This window comes from Lissotriton helveticus, chromosome 9, assembly GCF_964261635.1.
Source record: "Lissotriton helveticus chromosome 9, aLisHel1.1, whole genome shotgun sequence".
NCBI lineage: Eukaryota > Metazoa > Chordata > Amphibia > Caudata > Salamandridae > Lissotriton > Lissotriton helveticus.
In genome coordinates, this window is record NC_136070.1 from 691,115,160 (window position 1) to 691,135,050 (window position 19,891).

At 46.4% G+C, this 19,891-nt stretch overlaps 1 protein-coding gene across 2 annotated transcripts in view; it reads right to left on the bottom strand.

The window, feature by feature from the left end:
- The window catches only part of BBS1 (Bardet-Biedl syndrome 1), a 541,250-nt gene that overhangs the window by 489,024 nt on the left and 32,335 nt on the right, over nucleotides 1-19,891 (bottom strand). For both annotated transcript variants that reach the window (XM_078660785.1, XM_078660786.1), the window contains exons 2-3: nucleotides 16,200-16,276; nucleotides 3,532-3,566 (exon numbers count right to left, since the gene is read on the bottom strand). In XM_078660785.1, the coding sequence (XP_078516911.1) occupies nucleotides 3,532-3,566; nucleotides 16,200-16,276 (112 nt within the window). The remainder of the gene's footprint in view (nucleotides 1-3,531; nucleotides 3,567-16,199; nucleotides 16,277-19,891) is intronic.

Here is a 19,891-nt window from a genome sequence, read left to right on the forward strand (position 1 = left end):
TCGATCTGCTTCAAGTCCTTTATTTTTGTACCATATGCACTACTCCACGCAGGGAACAACCTTGTGGAAATCAGTCTTGGATCTGTTCCACTAGAAACAGCCCAACCGGAATTTCAACGCCGCAACTCCACTGAACAGCAAACCAAAACATCTGCAGTCCGATTTCAGCTTGGTAGAGGTTGGTTTGTTGGTGGCACCGCAAGTACAAGCACGGGCAACCATAAGCACGGGACCCGTATCTGGGCATCTAAAAGTACTGGAAGGTACTCCTGAAAGCTGCAGGCTGAAAATAAAATCTACATCAAACAAACAAAATACTGATCACTTCTGTGGAGCCCAACTAGACGTTTTTCACTCAATCTTGGGCAAACGTGGGTTTTGACTCAAACAATCTTGGACATCATGATCTGAATAAGACTTGTCTTATTACTTTCATAGTTAATTTCTTGCATTTAATGCGATCAGAATATCTGTGCAAAATGCATGTTCATATTGAAAGTCTATTCCATCTGCTGAACCTTCCATCCCTGAACAAAAGTAAATAAACAAACATCATTCATTTAAGATATTATACGTTTTTTATGACATTTAGGGTTTTGTCCACACAGGAACTTTAGGGTTGTGACAAATGCTTTTCATTAATTTTATTACAACCTGAGGTCGTTAGTACTGTCCTATTACAAAGATATCTGTCAATGCAGTGCTTTGGCTAGCCTTCATTCTATATAGCCGTCATAAGGACGAATAATCTTCTTAAAGATTCGAAATCATAGCATCAACGCAGGTAATTTCTTAAGGTGCATAAACATATAGTTACACACCCAACAACACAAATCTGTACAATTATTATGATAAAACCTCTATGACCTAGACACATTACATTCCATATCTTCTTTAGGACTATTCTCCTTCATTACACTGATCCACTATTACAACCAATATTTAAAATCTTATGTGTGTGGTGGCAGAAAAACAAAGGCTCATGTCAAACAAACAACTCCTATTAGTACACATGCAGAAACACAAAACGAAGCCCCTGCAACACTCAAACTACGGTAACCATATGCTTCATGACAGACGCACCTTCGGCATATGGAATTACCTGTCGGCCTGCAGAGTGATTGGCAGCACATAGATCCCTACCAAAGGTTTGAAACACATGGTTGTTATTGAGGAGGCTGTTCCCATAGGGTTTTTAGCCTCCTTAGCTCCATGTGCCACTTGTAACTGTGAAATGACAAATATGTTTGGTAGCTACAGCTGAGGTCAGTTACCAATTATGCAACATTAGTCCTTGTTACAACATTGCAACTGTTTGTGACCACTTGGGCTAAGTCTGTATGGCTTTACCATTCTAGGGTTTGTGGGTCACAATGCTGATCACGTATCTCAGGAACACTGCTTTGTAGAACATAATATACTGGATTGTGCGGTGATATTTATAAGGACGTAACAATATGAGATAGGATCATAATTTTGGAGATATGCTGTTTATGCTTTTTTTGCACAATTACACATCATCAGGGTAATGGGTCGCTTCTTCTGAAAGTTACCTTTATGTCGCACCCTCAAGTACGTTTATTAAATGAAAGCATGAAACTCCACGATTTACCGATGAGGGCTAGATGGAGAATGGTCACATTTCAAGCGCTTTGACATCTCTGTACTACCTGTCTTTGAGTTAACAATTTGTATTTAAATCATTGACAAAGATAATTGGGTCAGTGAACCAGAAGTCACCGGAGTGTTTGGCAGCCAATTTCTGCACTGTCATCTGGCAATTGGGCTCTAGCATAGGATCCAGTACCAATCTAGTTAGAGCAGGAGCGTTCTTGGTTGCTGCCACCAGAAACTAGAACCTTAGCTCTGCACAATGAGTTTAATTTACACAAGTTTAGAAAAACCTGGTGGCTTCTTTTACCTTAAGGCCTAGATTAGCCTTGGCTCAAGGCTTGAACGCTGTGCCGAGTTTATAATATTTATTGACAGTGACAACATACTTCAGGGACAGAGCCCTTAATAAATTCTTAACACAACATAAGAGTGGAGCGGCCCCCTGGATTACACAGATCTTACAAACTCAGAGTTTGGGAAGCAGAACTGTCACCTGGATTATCAAGCGCATTATATTGGTAGTTCTACTGTGTTTCCGTACACCTTCCAAGGGCAAAATTGCTTTCTGGTGATCAAACAAGCAGCTAAGCCATTTGCATCATCTATATAGCAATATGCACACCTGACAAGGCCGTGAAGCACCTATCGTAGATGCTGTTAGGCTGTCAAGGAGTACTGTAGAACGTACAGCCAGGTGGGACAGAGGATCAATCCTAATGGAAGTGCCGGCCATTGACCAGGGAGTATTACACTGATTAGACCTAGGAACGACAGAGGACCAACGCCACAGGGCCATTGCTAAGTTACCACAAGGTACTATATAGAGTGCTCTGATGAGCTAATACTAGTACTATGTGAAGTCAACACAAGAGCATCAAATGACCAAACCCACAGGAGCATTTTTAAGCCACCATAGAGTACTACACAAGGAGTCAATGAGTAATGGCCTATCCTAAAAATTCAGACATTAGATAATATAAAAATCAGTCTACCTACAGCATCTATTGTCATTACACAGCTAACCTATTTAAAGATGAAAGCTTTTATTTTATCATTTGGGTCTTTAAAACGGACCAATAATTGGATCGACCAAACCTATATAGTTTAGCACTTAATTACACTACCATCGATTTACAACAATATTAATTACAAGATTTTGTCCTTGCAGGAGAGAATTCAGGGATCAATGCACTTGTAAATGGTACCTTATTAGTTAATGCAATATTAGAGACCACAAATCATACTCCAAGAATTCCTCTCCCAGGTTGCATGAGCAAAACATGCCACAATTCACAGATCCCCAACTGTGCGTTATGCCTGTGATGTCCCCTGGTTTAAATCTAAGTTTCACACATGAGCTGGAAATACTAGCTCAAACTGCTTATTCTTCTGCAATCTGCACTTCCGCCTCAATATAATTTTGCTGTTTTATTCATGTATATGCAAATACATTTTTTGTGTGTAAAGCATCACCATGTGGTAACATAAAACAATCACTCAAAAACCAATCACTCAAAAGCTACAGAGCTTTTACAATCTCACAAAAGAGACAACAGAGGTCCCCTACCATCTAGAATTGAACATATCTGCAATGTGGCACATAACTTAGCCTCCATGGGATTATTTTACCTTGGCCATTACACTGTAGAGTTAATACTTTTTCAGAGTGTGACTGCTGTTGTTACAGATGTGGGAGCTTCGATCTTATGAATGGGGAAAAACATGATTTTGTATGATCTCTGCACTATACAGTAAAAGTATTCCTGATTATTTTGTCAATGTTACCTGATACTAAATAATCCAGTCAGACTTACACCAAGGCATTGGTTTTAGAGAAATAACAGATTCACATAATTCAGTTAAATATAAAGCATAATCAAGTCATCCTCTCCCCTCTTTGTTTGGATAAGGACGTACCTTGCACTCCCCATCACCATTTAAGTCTGCCAGAGCTGAAACAAAGGGAAACAGGGGGCAAAATTAGAGCAGAAGGACTTCTCGGATACAATCTTAGATTGTCACCATTGTGAGTTGCTCGAAACTGGAAGCTATCCTCTTACTGCATGTAAATTTACTGTGAAGAAACTTCATACATGTGTGTAGCAGCGAAGAAGAAAAGCAGTGCGGAGACAGCTCATGAATGTAATAAAAGTGCAGTGAATAAATCCTGCGCCTATGTAAGTGGGCAATCGGTACAGTTGTAAAAGGAGGCAGAGAAACATTGCAGAAGCTTCATATGCACATAGGAGTGCCGAGGAGCCCTCTAAAATGAATGAAGGCACTTGAAAGGAATTGTTGTATGTAACCAGAAAGATCAACATAGAGAAGGAGGGAGAAAAAGAAAAATAGTTGAGAAACAAGAAAAGAGATGGAAAAATGAAGAAAAGAAGAGAAAGAGGTAGAGAAGCACACAAAAAAGAAACACAAAGTGAGCCTGTTTTTTCGCATATCGCAGACAGAAAATAAACATAAATGCACTGTTTTTGGTAGATAACATTCATTATCATTAGAATGTTGGAGTGGCAGCCTATAGGTCCATTCTATGTCATTCTATTGGATCAGGTCAAACTCATGTTCATCGTTTAAGAGCAGGAACTTGCGAAATATAGATTACCCTGCAAAGCCAGGTCTTCATTGTTTTCCTGAAGTGCAAATGGTTCTGGACGTTTCTAATAGAAAGGGGAAGTGAGTTCCAGAGAACTCTTGCTCTCCTAACACGAACAGTGGCCAGATTGAGATTAGTCGAACACTGGAGACGTAAGGGTGGATGCGGGGATAGCAGATTAAACAAAATGTGGGCCCCCTGGGAATGTAAATTCTTATGGGCGATACACGAAGTGTTAAAGTACACACACTCATCTACAGGGAATAAGTGCTGTTAGTGGAGGAGGCCGGAGGCAGAAGAACAGCCTAGCTGCAGCGCTTTAAGTCAAATGGAGTTTTCTGATCACTGGCTCATTGACTCCCAGGTGAAGAATGTTACAGGAGTCTAACCGGGATAGGATGGCTGCCTGAATGATGGTTCGTCGAGTGCAAGGGTAGAAAAATCCAAGACTAGGTTTAAGGCCTCGCGTGAGTACAAAACGCATGCCTACTACCGATTTGGCCAGTGCTTCAACGGCCAAGGTGCAGCCTACCAAGACAGCTAGATTTTTTACAGCGGTCTTGGGTCAAGGGGGAGGCCCAAGGTGAGGAAGGCCACCAATGGTGGCCTCTGGAGTGGGTATCTTTTCATAATATCAGAATGTCTGTTTTTTTCTTGTATTCAGTCATAAAAGTTGACCTCCATCCACTCTGCGACCGCAAGCATTGTCCTTGTAAAATGGCCAAATCTGATTTGAGATTATCAGAGGAGAGCACAAGCTGGGTGTCATCTGCATAAGATCCCAGCTCAGTCCCCAATGATTTCAAGACCTGACAAAGGTTGAATATAAATATTGAACAAGGTAGGGCTCAGTGAAGAGACCTGGGGAACACTGTGGCAAGGAGCATGCGATTGGAAACTGTAAGAGGGGTGAAATGACCAGGAAAAAAAAATTTAAAAAAATCGCTCAAATAAAAAATCATTTAAAAAAGAGGAGAACCAGGACAGTGCAGACGCACCTATGCCAAAATCCTGTAAGAGATGGAGCAATATTTTGTGGGACAACGTATTAAATGCAGATACCCTGCGATGCGCCGGCCTAAAGCCATTTTGAGAGGTGTCCAGAAATCTAGTTGTCTTCTAGAAATCTAGTTAGAATGGCATTGACAAGTCTCTCTATTACCTTGACAAGGAAATGCAGGAGAGAGATGAAGCAGACGTTTTCAGGCTTGGAAGCATGCAAATACGTTTTTTATCAGGAGGGGAGGTGACATTGGCATGCTTCCAAGGAGCAGGTACAGATGCCAATGAAAAACAAAGATTCATCAAATCTCGACTGGGTGGGAGTAGAGAGTTCTGAAGTTTGAGGAACACATCTGTTTTAAGTGGGTCAGCAGGCGAGCCGATTTGACTTGGCAACATAGAATAATTAACTCAGGCAGACGCAAAGGGGAGAGTGGATTGAGCAAGGGCGGAACAGTGTTAGAAGTGCCATCTGGCCTCACTGCAGTAGAATTAGAGGTAAAGTTCAGATAAATATCCTCTATCTTGCTAATAAAATATTCAGCTAACTTCTCGCAATGTAGATTGGAGACTTTAGTGGAGTCCAATGAAAGTAATGGTTTCGGAATACTGTTTAATGAGTTAAAAATGTATTTTGCAAGGTTGTTCCCACTCCTAATTTTATTTGCAAAGTATTCGGTCCTGGATTTCCGAATCAATCAGTCTATAGTTGGACTGAATAGGTGTTCTGTGTTGCGTTTTTAGAGAAGGATCATATGATTTCCTTCAAGAACGTTCTATGGCCTTTCAGTGTTTTCTAGCAGAGATCAGGGTTTCATTAAACCAGGGTGCAGCATACTATTTCCTCCCACGAGTCAGTCTAACAGGAATGAAGGTGCCTATGGCTGAGGTAAGCCAAGATTTTATTCTAAGCATTTTGTGAATCACAGCTCATATACTCAAGACTGTCCCTAGAATAAGCTTTCACTTGGGTAACTGAGGAGCATTCAATGGTTCGAAAAAGTTCTTAAACAAATCATTTTACTCATGCCTTTGAGTGATTGACTGGATATTTATGGGGTGGGTGACTGCCGGGAAATGGGTGCTCTAGCATTTCCTGCATTTTAATTCTATTTGAATTGTTCTTGACATTCCAGCAACTTAACAACTCAGTGCTCTGAAGATGGCAACAGGAAGAACAGTAAAATTAAATAACAGGCCCACCCGCATGCTGATCATAAATTTCTGAGGCACAGGTTGCAAACGTACATACTGAAAAGCCAGCGTTCACTAGACAGAGCAGAGTTAGTAGAAATCTGTTAGTAATTCCCTCTAATCCTCTTTCACAAGATTGTCTTGGAAAAGAGAGTGGAGACAGTGCTCTGCTGGAGCTTCAAAGGTCCAAAAACCATGGAACCATCTGGTGTGAGCAGAAGAGTAATCTAAGAAACATTGCCCACTCACTGTGCATAGAAATGTCAAATGTGCCCATCTATGTTTAGCAGTTACTTTCTATTTTTGACTCTTGTAGACCAGTCACACTTACACATCAACAGGGAGTGGCTGCACATTTCAGATGCTGGAGGTGCCCATGATGGCTCACATTTATTACAATGGTTCATTACATTTAGCAGGCTTTGAAATGTGTGTGTAACCACCTAAGGATATGCTATCTTCAGACCATATAAGTGCGCATCACTGAAATCAATATATACATATGAACATCACGGTATTGGTCAAGCTGTAAGCCTCCATCTGCACAGAGGAACTGATGAGAATCAAACAGAGTCCATGTAGCAGACATAGAGGAGGTAAGCTTTCATCATTGGCGGGGACTAGATGCTTCCTCTCACCCTCATGCACAGATTTCAGACCACTTTTTTCAACTAATCCTTCAAAGTTCTTTGGTATTTCCGGATTGTCAATTGTTGCTCAGTCAGATTTGCTTATTTCAGATCATGAACAAATACAATAGGAGAGTCTCCCACACTGGCTGCATATCTCCAGAGAAAGGGTTGTAAACCGAACTACTCCATTTACTAAACATCAATAAACGTATAATCAACATTTTTTCAACAGATGCAGTGGTTAATCCAAAACATGAACCAGATTTGCTGTTTCAGTGCTCTGGTCTCTATGAATCTGTTAAAACAAGAAACTGCGCTTGGACGGGGTACCCGGCAGGGCTGTCCGCTGTCCCCTTTGCTTTTTGCTCTCGCTCTTGAGCCTTTGGCGGAGTGGCTCCGTTGGGAACCTTCTATGCAGGGCATCCAATGGTCTCCTGATTTCGAGGATCGAGTCTCGCTATACGCGGACGACATCCTCCTATATCTCACTTCCCCTAAAAAGTCCCTGAATGTGCTTTTTGATGTTCTGACCTCTTTCGGAAAGAACTCCGGTCTTGTTATTAATTGGGCTAAATCCTGCGTCTGCCGCGTAGATTTCCAATTCACGTGACGGAGACCGGTTTCAAGTACTTGGGGATTTATGTTTCCTTGGACCCCTCTAGGCGCTACGAGCTTAATTTATTACCCCCCCCTTCAGCGGCTCACGCTCGATGTGGCTCGCTGGCGTAGGTTGCCGCTGTCGCCTCTCGATAGAGCGGCGCTTTTCAAAATGATGTCTCTGCCTCGATTTTTGTACGCGCTTCAGAATTCCTTTGACCCGATTGCCTCGGGTTATTTTCGTGAAGTGGAGAGCCTACAGAGACAACTGGTCTGGGACGGGCATGCCCGTATTGCTCTTTCTAAACTCACGCTTCCGTGGTATGATGGCGATATAGCCCTCCCGGACATCAGACGTTATTACTGGGCATCCCAGTTAAGTGCGATTAATCATGCGACCTACGCACCAGGCCCTGCCCCGGCGTCCTCCATGGATACATTTATTCTGCCAGGGGGTACCTTCAGCAGAGCGTTGTACTCTGGAGGACTCCGTGGAACATTGACCGGTCCCACTAAGATTGCAGTGAGAGTGTGGCGTGATGCGAATGCGGCCTTGGGTTGGTGTGGCAGGTTCACTCGGGCCACCCCTTTGTATGATTCGGAATGTTTGGGCCATTTGTAGACAACGAAAGGCTTTGATAAATGGGATATGATTGTGCCACGGGGTACAATCCAGCCCCGTAACGGACTCTGCCTCTCGCTTACAGGAGAGGCCTGGTCCCTAAGAACGACAGGGGTTGCGCTGAGGAGGACTTCCCCACTATGACGTGAATGACGTCCGGCCAATCGGAGAGCGACTGGGGAGGTGAAAGAGCGAACCAGGAAGACGCCGGGTTGTGGATGGAGCGGAGCACGGAGGAAGCGAGGACCCGTAGAGAATCCAACCACGGAGGTCACCGGCAGACGAGAACGAGTCGAGGCATCGCGAAGGAGCAGGAAGATGACGCCGAAGCCAACGCTCGACTTCCTGACCAAGGGGACGAAGGAGGAGCCGGGACGCTGGAGAAGCCTGGAGGCCAACGTTCCCACTTATCGCCCAGCCACGCGCAGGAAGACGCGTGGCTACCACAGGTACGTGAACGCTTGCGTAACCTGTTACCCTTTAAGCGAGTAGGAAAGGGGCAGCAGCGGGAGGAGGGAGGTCGGAGCGGGCACGGGGATTCTTGAGCACGTCACGTTCACCTATTTTCGGCAGGCTCTAGTTGGTGTTGGTATTCGTTCCTTTCTGCACGCGTGTTGCCCTCACTCCCCCTCCCTGACGTTTTACACCATTAGGCTGTGAACTAACAGCCACATGTCTTTCTTTGTTTTGGGGTTGTGAGCGAGAGAAGACCCGGACGAAGCTTGCACCAGTCCATGGGAGAGACGTCCCGACCTTGTGAAAGACACTTCGGACAAGACTACGTCCTTAAGTTCAGAGACCTTGTGTATCAAATAAACCACATTGAAACATCCCTTCAGTCTGGGCTCACTCACTCCTTGTACACCCCTAAGGTGACAAGTGGCGAGCCAGATAGGAGTCAGTCCGTCGGATACGATGGAGGCCTTAATCAACCAAATGAGTGAGGGACAGTCCAAACTGGAGTGGGCTATCGGACAATCCACAGAGCAGGCGGAAAACGACCGGGCCACTTTTACTGCGGCTATCCAACAACAGGCCGAGCACCTAACCAAACTAGCTGAAGGACAAACACAGCTTATGGCCACGCTAGGACAACACAGAGCAACCGCCCCCCCTGGGGCTGTGGTCCCCTTGCAGAAATACGTAGCAGGCGATGACCCCGTCGCGTTTTTTCTGAACTTTGAACGGGCTGCCCGTGCTAGCGCATGGCCAGGGGAGAGATGGCCCTTCTACTTGGCCCCCCTGTTAACAGGGGAAGCGCAGGCAGCGTATCAACTTGCTAACCAAGATGGGACGGCTGCATATGGGCATGTCAAACAGATCGTCCTAGATAGGCTTGGGGTCGATGATGAGAGCCATAGGATACGATTCAGACAGGAAAGGGGGCAGCCTAATGACGTTCCGAAGACCCTTTTCTACAAACTGAAGGAAGCAGCCGACCGTTGGCTTAAACCACAAGAAGGAAAACTAGATGAGGTGATGAACAAAATATACCTCGAACAATTTATCGAAGCCCTGCCCTATGGAACTCAAAGGTGGCTTAAGCAGCATGCTGGACTTACCTTAGAACACGCCATTGAAATGGCTAATTCCTATGCGCGGGCGCAAAATCGGCCAGTTGCAAGAGAACCAGAAAAACCCCACATCAGTAAGCTCCCGGTAAAACCAGAAAGAAAACCATTTAAACTCCCGCCTGAAACCTTCATAAAAGCCCGGCCGGTAAAACCAGAAACCCCTATTCCATCCGCTCCTCAGTGCTATGAATGCGGAGAATGGGGACACATCGCTAGGTTCTGCCGAAGAAAGAAAGAGAAAGAAGAAGAACCTATGGAGGTTGGATACCTGCCTCGTGCTATCATGTATGCACAGGAAACCGGTCCAGCCTTTTACGTAAGTGTTCTCCTTGATCAAAAAAGAATCAGAGCGTTATTGGATTCAGGGTGTCGCCACTCAGTTGTTAGGGCCGATACCCTGTCAGACTCCTCTAAGATATTAAATCGTTCAGTTAGGATCAAGTGTGTGCACGGGGACATAAGGACATATCCCTTAGCGAGCGTGAACATCGTCACAGAGAAAAGAACTCAGTTGAGATGCGAGGTAGGGGTGCTCCCACGGTTGCCTGAAGCCCTCATCCTAGGAACAGAAGCATGGTTCCACACCCTTATGTCTGAGGCCCTACAAAATAGCCACGCCTGCCCCATGAGCAAAAACGGTCTCCTAGTGGAAGAACCATGGGCCACTGATACCAACTTTCGTGCGGCCCAATTGAATGATGCTTCTTTGGCCACGGCATGGCGGAATGCCCAGGCAAACGCGGGGAGAGATCCGTTACGCTATCCCTGTTTCATAGTAAAGGAGGGGCTGCTATACAGAAAAGCGGATGCACAGGCCTCTCCCCAGTTGATCGTACCATCTTCGTTCCGTGACCAAGTCATGTTTTTTGCCCATGCTCACCTTCTGGCTGGTCACTCTGGGGCAGAGAAAACCACCCTCTCCATTACACAACATTTCTATTGGCCAGGGGTATACGCACAGGTAAAGAGATATTGTCAGGAATGCCGCATTTGCCAAAAACGTAACCCGTATGTGCCACCCAGAGTTCCTTTGGTCCCTCTTCCTATCATAGGAACGCCTTTCGAGCGCATAGGGGTAGACATCATTGGTCCTCTTCCTAAGTCCCATCGGGGTTACCAGTATGTCATGGTTATCGTAGACTACGCTACCAGGTACCCCGAGGCATTTCCTTTGCGGGCAGCCACGACGAATGCCATCTCCCAGAAACTGATTGAACTATTTTCAAGGATGGGGTTCCCCAAAGACATCATAACCGACCAGGGGACCCCTTTTGTCTCTCGCTTGATGAAACAAGTTTGTTCCCTGTTACACGTAAAACATCTGCGTACCTCGGTTTACCACCCTCAAACCGATGGGCTAGTGGAACGCTATAACGGCTTGATCAAAACGACCTTGAGGAAGTTGTTGTCCGGGGATGGGAAGCAATGGGACCAATTACTTCCCCTGGCTTTATTCGTCCTAAGGAGTCAACACCAAAGTAGCATGGGGGCATCACCCTTTGAATTCCTGTTTGGACGTAAACCCCGTACACTTTTGGAAATAACCCGAGATAGTTGGGAAAAGGAGGGGGCCCAGGATGCCCAAGACCTAATGGAATATGCCCAACACCTAAAAACTCGGTTACACAAACTACGGACTCTGTCCTATGACACCCTGGAAAAAGCCCAAACCAAACAAAAGACCTTTTATGATAAGGGCAAGAAGTGGAGGGAATTGGCCGTAGGTGACTGGGCCCTTGTCCTTCTCCCTACTTCCACCCACAAACTGCAGAAGGAATGGCAGGGCCCATTTCCTGTCACAAAGAAAATAGGGAGAACCACTTATGCCCTGAAGCTGTCCCCCACGAGAACGCAGATATACCACATCAACATATTAAAGAAGTGGTTGGGACTCCCTCCTCGGGCACCTGCCTCTGTATCCGTAGTCAGGACTGCCCCAACCACCTTGGAACAGGCAGTAGTAAACCCTGAACTCACCGAGACACAGAAAAAGGAGTTGTCAGAAGTCCTCCTTAGACATCGGTCCATCTTCTCTGATCAACCTGGCAGAACGACGTTAGCCACACATCACATACCCACTCAGGAAGGCGTAGTTATCAAACAAAAACCATACAGAGTACCGGAGGCCCGATGGGTGTTACTCAAGACGGAGGTGGAGAAAATGTTGGAAGCCGGTATCATAGTACCCTCCAACAGTAACTGGTCTTCCCCAGTGGTCCTAGTCCCAAAACCTGATGGCAGTACCCGGTTTTGTATCGATTTTCGGGCTGTCAATAAGGTCTCCAAACAAGACGGGTATCCCCTACCCAGGGTGGACGAGTTAATCGAGCGCCTTGGTGAGGCTCACTATATAACCACCATCGACCTCACCAAGGGCTATTGGCAGGTCCCTCTGTCACCTCAAGATCAGGAAAAGACAGCATTCATCACGCCTGACGGATTGTTCCACTTCACAGTGTTGCCATTCGGGTTGCACGGAGCCCCAGCGACGTTCCAACGTCTCATGGACACCGTCCTTGCTCCTTACACCAAATTCGCAGCTGCCTATTTGGACGATATAGTGGTACACAGTCCCGACTGGGAGACCCATCTCAAACACTTAGACCACATCATATTGGCGCTAGAGAAATCGGGTCTACACGTGAATTCAAAAAAATCTCGCATAGCCTTTAACCGCGTCAAGTATCTTGGATACGTATTGGGCAACGGGCAGTTGTACCCCCAAGAAGAGAAAGTTAAAGCTATAAGAGCACAACCATTTCCTGCCTCGAGAAGAGATCTCCGAGCTTTTCTCGGCCTTGTCGGTTATTACCGGCGGTTCATTCCCCACTTTGCTTCCATTTCAGCACCCTTAACCGATCTGCTGAAGAAAACAGCGAGTTCCGTGAACTTTAGGAGTCCCTCTCCTCAGGTTTCTGCAGCCTTCCAAACCCTCAAAGACGTCATATCCTCAGCCCCCGTCCTGACTACCCCTGACTTTGACAAACCCTTTCTTCTACAAACTGATGCGTAAGGTGTTGGGATTGGGGCCGTCTTGTCTCAATTGGATGGGGATGGCTTGGAGAAACCTATCCTGTACTTAAGCAGGAAACTCTTTCCGCGCGAGTCTGCGTACCCCACGATCGAGAAAGAGTGCCTCGCTGTGAAATGGAGCATTGAGAAATTGAGGTACTATCTTGAGGGTCGTCATTTCACGTTGGTCACGGACCATGCCCCTTTGACGTGGCTACACATGAACAAAGGCCGCAACGATCGCATTCTGCGGTGGTTCCTGTCCCTCCAACCCTTCGATTTCGAGGTCCTGCATAGGAAGGGTTCTGCTCACACGAACGCGGACTTCCTCTCCCGCTATCCCCTTTCCCCCGACCGGGAAAAGTCTGGGGGGGGGATGTGTCACGGGGTACAATCCAGCCCCGTAACGGACTCTGCCTCTCGCTTACAGGAGAGGCCTGGTCCCTTTAAGAACGACAGGGGTTGCGCTGAGGAGGACTTCCCCACTATGACGTGGATGACGTCCGGCCAATCGGAGAGCGACTGGGGAGGTGAAAGAGCGAACTAGGAAGACACCGAGTTGTGGATGGAGCGGAGCACGGAGGAAGTGAGGACCCGTAGAGAATCCAACCACGGAGGTCACCGGCAGACGAGAACGAGTCGAGGCATCGCGAAGGAGCAGGAAGACGACGCCGAAGCCAACGCTCGACTTCCTGACCAAGGGGACGAAGGAGGAGCCGGGACGCTGGAGAAGCCTGGAGGCCAACGTTCCCACTTATCGCCCAGCCACGCGCAGGAAGATGCGTGGCTACCACAGGTACGTGAACGCTTGCGTAACCTGTTACCCTTTAAGCGAGTAGGAAAGGGGCAGCAGCGGGAGGAGGGAGGTCGGAGCGGGCACGGGGATTCTTGAGCACGTCACGTTCACCTATTTTCGGCAGGCTCTAGTTGGTGTTGGTATTCGTTCCTTTCTGCACGCGTGTTGCCCTCACTCCCCCTCCCTGACGTTTTACACCATTAGGCTGTGAACTAACAGCCACATGTCTTTCTTTGTTTTGGGGTTGTGAGCGAGAGAAGACCTGGACGAAGCTTGCACCAGTCCATGGGAGAGACGTCCCGACCTTGTGAAAGACACTTCGGACAAGACTACGTCCTTAAGTTCAGAGACCTTGTGTATCAAATAAACCACATTGAAACATCCCTTCAGTCTGGGCTCACTCACTCCTTGTACACCCCTAAGGTGACAGATTGGTATCAGCAGAGTGGGCGATCTGTGGTCGAAGGGTACTGTCAAGTCCTTTGATGTGCTGCAAGTGGAGTATGAGCTTGGTGACAATGAATTCTTTAGGTACACCCAGATCCGTCATGCTCTGTTGTCTGTGTTTGCTGCGGGTGATGATATTCCTGAGTCTTCCCCTCTGGAGGACCGCATTTTGGATGGTCATGTGCCCGACAGCACGATCTCATTGATTTATAAAAAACTCATCAATAACAGAGCTGACTTGCTGGTTCGCCTCAGGGACACGTGGTGTGCGGACGGACTGGAATTGGATGATGAGGACTGGCAGTCTGCTTTGTCCTCGCCCAAGGAGGTCGCCATTCCTGCTCGTTTGAGGTTCGTCCAGCTTAAGATACTTCACCGAGTGTATGTCACTGGGCCTTGTCTGGTTCGAATGGGTTTTTCCTTGGATGGGTTATGTAAGCGTGGCTGTGGGATGTCTGGTACCTTTCTCCACATATTGTGGGAATGCCCGGAGATGGTTAAGTTCTGGTCCCGAGTACATGATGTCATGGAGAGTGTCACGGGTATGTCCCTGCTGCCCGAGGCCAGGCGTTGTTTGTTGAATGTTTGGGGGCCTAATGACTACGACTCAGCACAGATTGTATGGGCGACCCTTGGAAATATGGTCGCGAAAAGGGACATTGCCCAGCTCTGGGGTTCGCATAGACCGCCCTCCTTCTCCAAGTGGAAAGAAAACATGGACTGGTGCATGTTCCGAGAGAAGACTGTGTACCTTTCCCGGGGACGGCCCAAGAAATGGGTAAGAATCTGGTCCCAATGGAATGCCTATCGTGGTAATATATGTACTCCCCCGCAGGATGTAACCATTGATGTGTCTTCTTAACCCTAATTGACATTCACTCTTCATCTATTGTCAATGATTCCGCTTGTTTCCTTGTCCCCCCCTATCCCCGTACTAGCCGATTAAAATGTATCCATCTATTCTTTGAGCTCTGCCCGCATGGACCCATGATAATGTACTATTATGTTTTTGCCTTGTGAGGTTTGGTTTGTTTTCATGTATGTTTGTTTAATTTCAATAAAAACTTACAAAAAAAAAGAAGAAAAAAAAGAAACTGCTTCACCTGTGAGCCCGGAGGAATTCAATAGGGGGTAGCGGACTGAAGGTTGGTGGTTCATTTTTCTGTAGAATAATGATACCAATATTCTGCCTCAAAAAAGTGGGCAGGACCACATTATGTCAGCACTCAAGCCCAACATAACGCCCGGGCATTAAGAAAAGGCAGAGAGGATTATGCTTAAATAGGTTTCACGAGCAGCAAGTGGGATCCAAATATTGGCAGTGAAAATAAAGCAAGAGGCCCACATGGCACACATGAACTCTCGGATCAAAAACCAATGGTCATAGAATTGAATGGTGTTGACAGGGGTCACAAGAAACAGGTGCCCTCTATTTAAAGGAGGCAACACATTTCTCAAACGTTTTAAGAATTACCTGTTCTGATTGAATTATATGTGTATCATACCAGCCTTGTCAATGTACTGATGAGGTCCAAAAGTACAAGGGCACCTGGAAAAATTCAATTCCCTCCTAATTTACAGAAGAAAAAGGTGTCAGGCTTCAATGACCATTACAATTTAAGTCCAGGCTCAAATGGCCAGGCCCATGCACCAGGGATTGATGCACATGATGCACAGGGTAGCTGGTGGGCCCAAGGGGTAACAGTTAATAATAAAATTAATTGATCAGAACACCGGCAACACAATCTTAATGAGCAACACAGGACTTGGTGGATTTAGACAAAGCAGTCAGTTGGTAGATCCATCATAGTTCTTTCGTTGTTTTAGTACCGGACCACTTTAATGACAGGCACTAAGTTTACAGAACATGCAAGTTGTGTTTCTTAATGCACAACTGTAGAGAAGGTGTGAGACCGCCTGCCTCAAGTACACCATCAGTAAAACAGATATTGAATACCCGAAAGTCCCTGATCATGCATTAATATGAATGAGGTACAGGCAGAGGATTACGGCTTGTGACATAATGCTGTCCGAATAGCACAGAGAAGCAAACATCAAAAGGTGCTCTTAGACGTCAAAAGTAATATAACAAAAATTAACTTACCCGTACAAGAGGAGAATGTGCACAAATTTGCCACTGGATCATAGTGAGCGTCCAGCCACTTAGAGTTTGCTTCACTACTGGTGATCAAACAAAAAAGAAAGCATGTGAAATTTACAATATTCCATGCAACTTCCCAATAAATATCAACTACAATATTCAATTAGAGAGCATCAAGCCAGTTCACTGTTGGTAATGTGTTTTACTAATTAAGGAAATCTAAAGTCAAGTCTATTGTAAAGTCAGACCCACATGAACCATTTGCCAGCCTGTAACAGAAGAAAACTAAACATGAAACTTTGTGAACGAGGCTGCGAAATAGAGAGCGCTAGAGAGAGAGTGTAGGTGCAATGGATCCCTTACTTTCGTGGCTTTTCCGAATAGCCACAAAGCGAAAGATAGAAACACAACTGTAGGAGCACTTGCTGCAGTAAGAGAATAGCACATGCACACTGCACGATTCTCCGTAGTATGGCTCTCCTTCTACCAGAACGCACCATATGCCAGAAGGCAGTTCAAGATTCTGGATAAGAACCCAGTCCATTATTCAGAGGGCGAGATCCGAGAAGTGCTTTGTCCTGCAAATTGCATTAAGTAGTACCACTCAGATATAAAAAGGAGAAAATTGTGCTTTCAGATACTTACAAGCTTTAAAATTGAGAGGATAAAGTTTGTTTGCCTGAAATGAAAACTTTGGAATTTGCAAGCTAATGTTTTTGCAACAAAATAATCTCATTCTTAAAATCTGGTCAGCCCTGATTCTTGAATAATAAATACCTTCTTGGTTCTACAGAGCACTTGCTGCTATGGGTGTTTTTTAATTTTTTTGTTTGAATATGTTTTATTGGTTTTCAAGCAATTATCATCAATACAATACACTTCAAAGGCATTGAGTAAAGGAAAATGTTACACATAAATCATCTCATACCAAAACAACAATGCTAATCTGCGAGTAGATAAATAGTTCCCGCCACACCACAGGGCTTCAAGACCATCGGTGAATTACACGAGAGGTGTTGAACTCTGTGGCAAGTGTGTTGCTGTATGACTTGTGGGTGTATCTTAAGCCAAAGTATATAGGAGCAAGCATAGGGCGGCATGTTATTGCGCCCATGTGTCTATCTCTGGTCTGTTCCATCGGATGATCTGTGTGATTTACCCCCTTACGGGAACGCCGTGCATGTGGTTCAGAGTAAACAATTGTATGGATCCAATACCATATTCTCAACATTTTAACAAAATGCGTCGGGGGGGGGGGGGAAACTGACATGCCCCCCGGACTGAACCAGTGAGGGAAGGATAGGGAAAAGAGGGAGGGGGGATAAGTCTCAAAGGAGGAGGATGGGGAGAACAGGTCAGTGTAGTGGGAGGAGTGTCAATGCATGTCTATGGAGGTATTAAGTCGGTGGTGTGACAGTGGCTCGGGTGGTTGTGGTCATGGGGAGGGCTAGTTCCCCTCGTAGAGGCAGTGGGAAGGTGGGGGGAAAAGGCCTGGCAAAGCCCAATAAGTGTCAGAGCGTTTGTGCCGGTGTGGCGGGAGTTCCCAGGTAGCCCCCGCGGCATAGGTACGCAGCAGCAGCTCGTGTCTCAGGCATGTGTTGGGGTTCCCCGTCAACTCTGGCAATAAGGTGGTGGCGGGAGCACAATGTGTTTCTTCCTAGTCAACGTCAAGTGTCAACCCAGTGGGGGGGCACCCCTATGCGACTCCCTGATCCAGGCTCGCCTGTTGGAAGGTGTTAGACCTGTCAGCCCTTTGGGTGGTCCCTCCTGTCATTTATTTATTTTTGTCCCCTTTTTGCCCCTCATATCCTTTAATTTTTTATGTCCACTAGCATTTTTAGGTGTTGACCTGGGGGGTTAGGTGCTCCTTGACCCCATAGTTCCTCACAGGCCCAGAATTCCCTCCTTTTCTGAGGGCAAGCTTAGTCACACAAAATGGTGGATAGTAACTGCCATAACTGTTACACCAGAAAAGGGGCCCATAGGATAGAATAGGGGTGCTCTAGAACCTTCTAGCTGGTTCTATTAGCCTGAGGCCTGCCTATATAAAGGCCAGTGGGTGGGCATACATTTTGTAATGACCAGAGAGTTTGAGGAGTGAGGCAGCGTTTTGGGGAGGTGGGCGCGCTAGAAGTGGTTAGTTCATTTCAGAAGTCAACAGCCTCTTCTTGAGGACGTCCCCCCTAAGCCTTTGACCGAGCCCTGTCATTGGTCTATTGACATTGTTCGCCAAAACTTCTAAAGAAATCCCTGAGGGAAGCGACATTGAATTTCCCCCCCCTCCTCTCTCTAGGACATCGCCTACCATCCGTGATTGGCCCTCCACGATTCCCCTTACCGGCACTTGGAAGCACAGCTGGGAGTGTCTCTCTCAGCTCTGAGAGATCCTGGTGGGGAGAGAAGCGTCGGCGGAGGTGGCGCGATACTGCGCAGGTCTGTTGTGAGAGATCCGGGTGGGGAGAGAAGCGTCGGCGGAGGTGGCGCGATACTGCGCAGGTCTGTTGTGAAGTTCCGACTGCCTGAGGGAAGAGGGGCGGAGTGTCGACAGAGAAGCGTCAGCTGGTGCGCAGGCCCGAAGGTGAATTTCCGACTGTCTGAGGAAAGAAGAGGGGCGGCAACTAACTGAGCCACTGCTCTCCCGCGCCTCCCCAGTGACGCTGTTGTCGGAGGGTCGGAGGAGACTACTTGAGAAGCCCGCATCGCCGCTAACTCAGTGAGGCCTCCCCCTCGGTGCCGCTTGGATATCGCTTGGCCTGGCCCACGAGGGAGGCGCTGCTGGGAGAGGACGTCTGTTGGCGAGTGCCGGTTAGCTGCAACTGTGCAGTACTCTGCTGGCCTCAAGTAAGGTGGAAACTGGGGGCTGTTGTGGGACCGGGGGTTAATAAAACAAGGTCCCAGAAGGGAGATCTTTGTTTCCCCCATTTGATAACTGGAAGCCCAGATCTGGCAAGACCATGGAGTCTGAGACTAGGAAGTCGCCAGGACTAGTGATAAAGGGAACAAGTAAAGTAAAGGAGAGTGACTGAGCAGAAGGGGTTAACTGAACCCTCTTAATGCTGATAAAGACGGAGATTGTTGCTTAACCTTTTTCTTTCAGTGGTGGTAGGGGAAGAAAACTCTGGCATTTCTTTTGTCAATCACCTGAGTTAAGCTAATTAAGCTGATTGAAGTATTTAATCTGTCATCTGAAACCCTGTGATTACTCACCTGTTCCTTGGAAAGTGACAAACTCGGCTTACTAATGTACCAGACCAGTTTATGAGGCCGGGGTGTTCCCAGGGAGTTAAGTAACAGTGTTCTGTGAATTGATTGCCGGAGAATTAATTAATGTAAAAGCGCAAATGGAGAAATATTTGATTTGAATAATAACAAAAGTTGACGGTCAGGATAAATAAGAGTAAACAGAAATATTTTTATAAAACAGCTCATATTTTCCTAAAAGAAATGGTGTAGCGTCATTTTTGAATGGATGGATGCTAGGTTACTGTAAGGGTGTGACGCAAACTTAAAACTTTTGCCTCTAGGTTTGACTGTCTTATACTGGGCCAGGCTACTCTATGTGATCTGGAGACTCCAGGTCCAACATAATTGGTGTCCAGCGGTGGGATGAGAACTGTGCTTGCGTCCACTCTATAGTAACCTAGTGTACTCCACAGGCCTACACCTGGAGTTTTCTCCTTGCGGACTCCCTAATT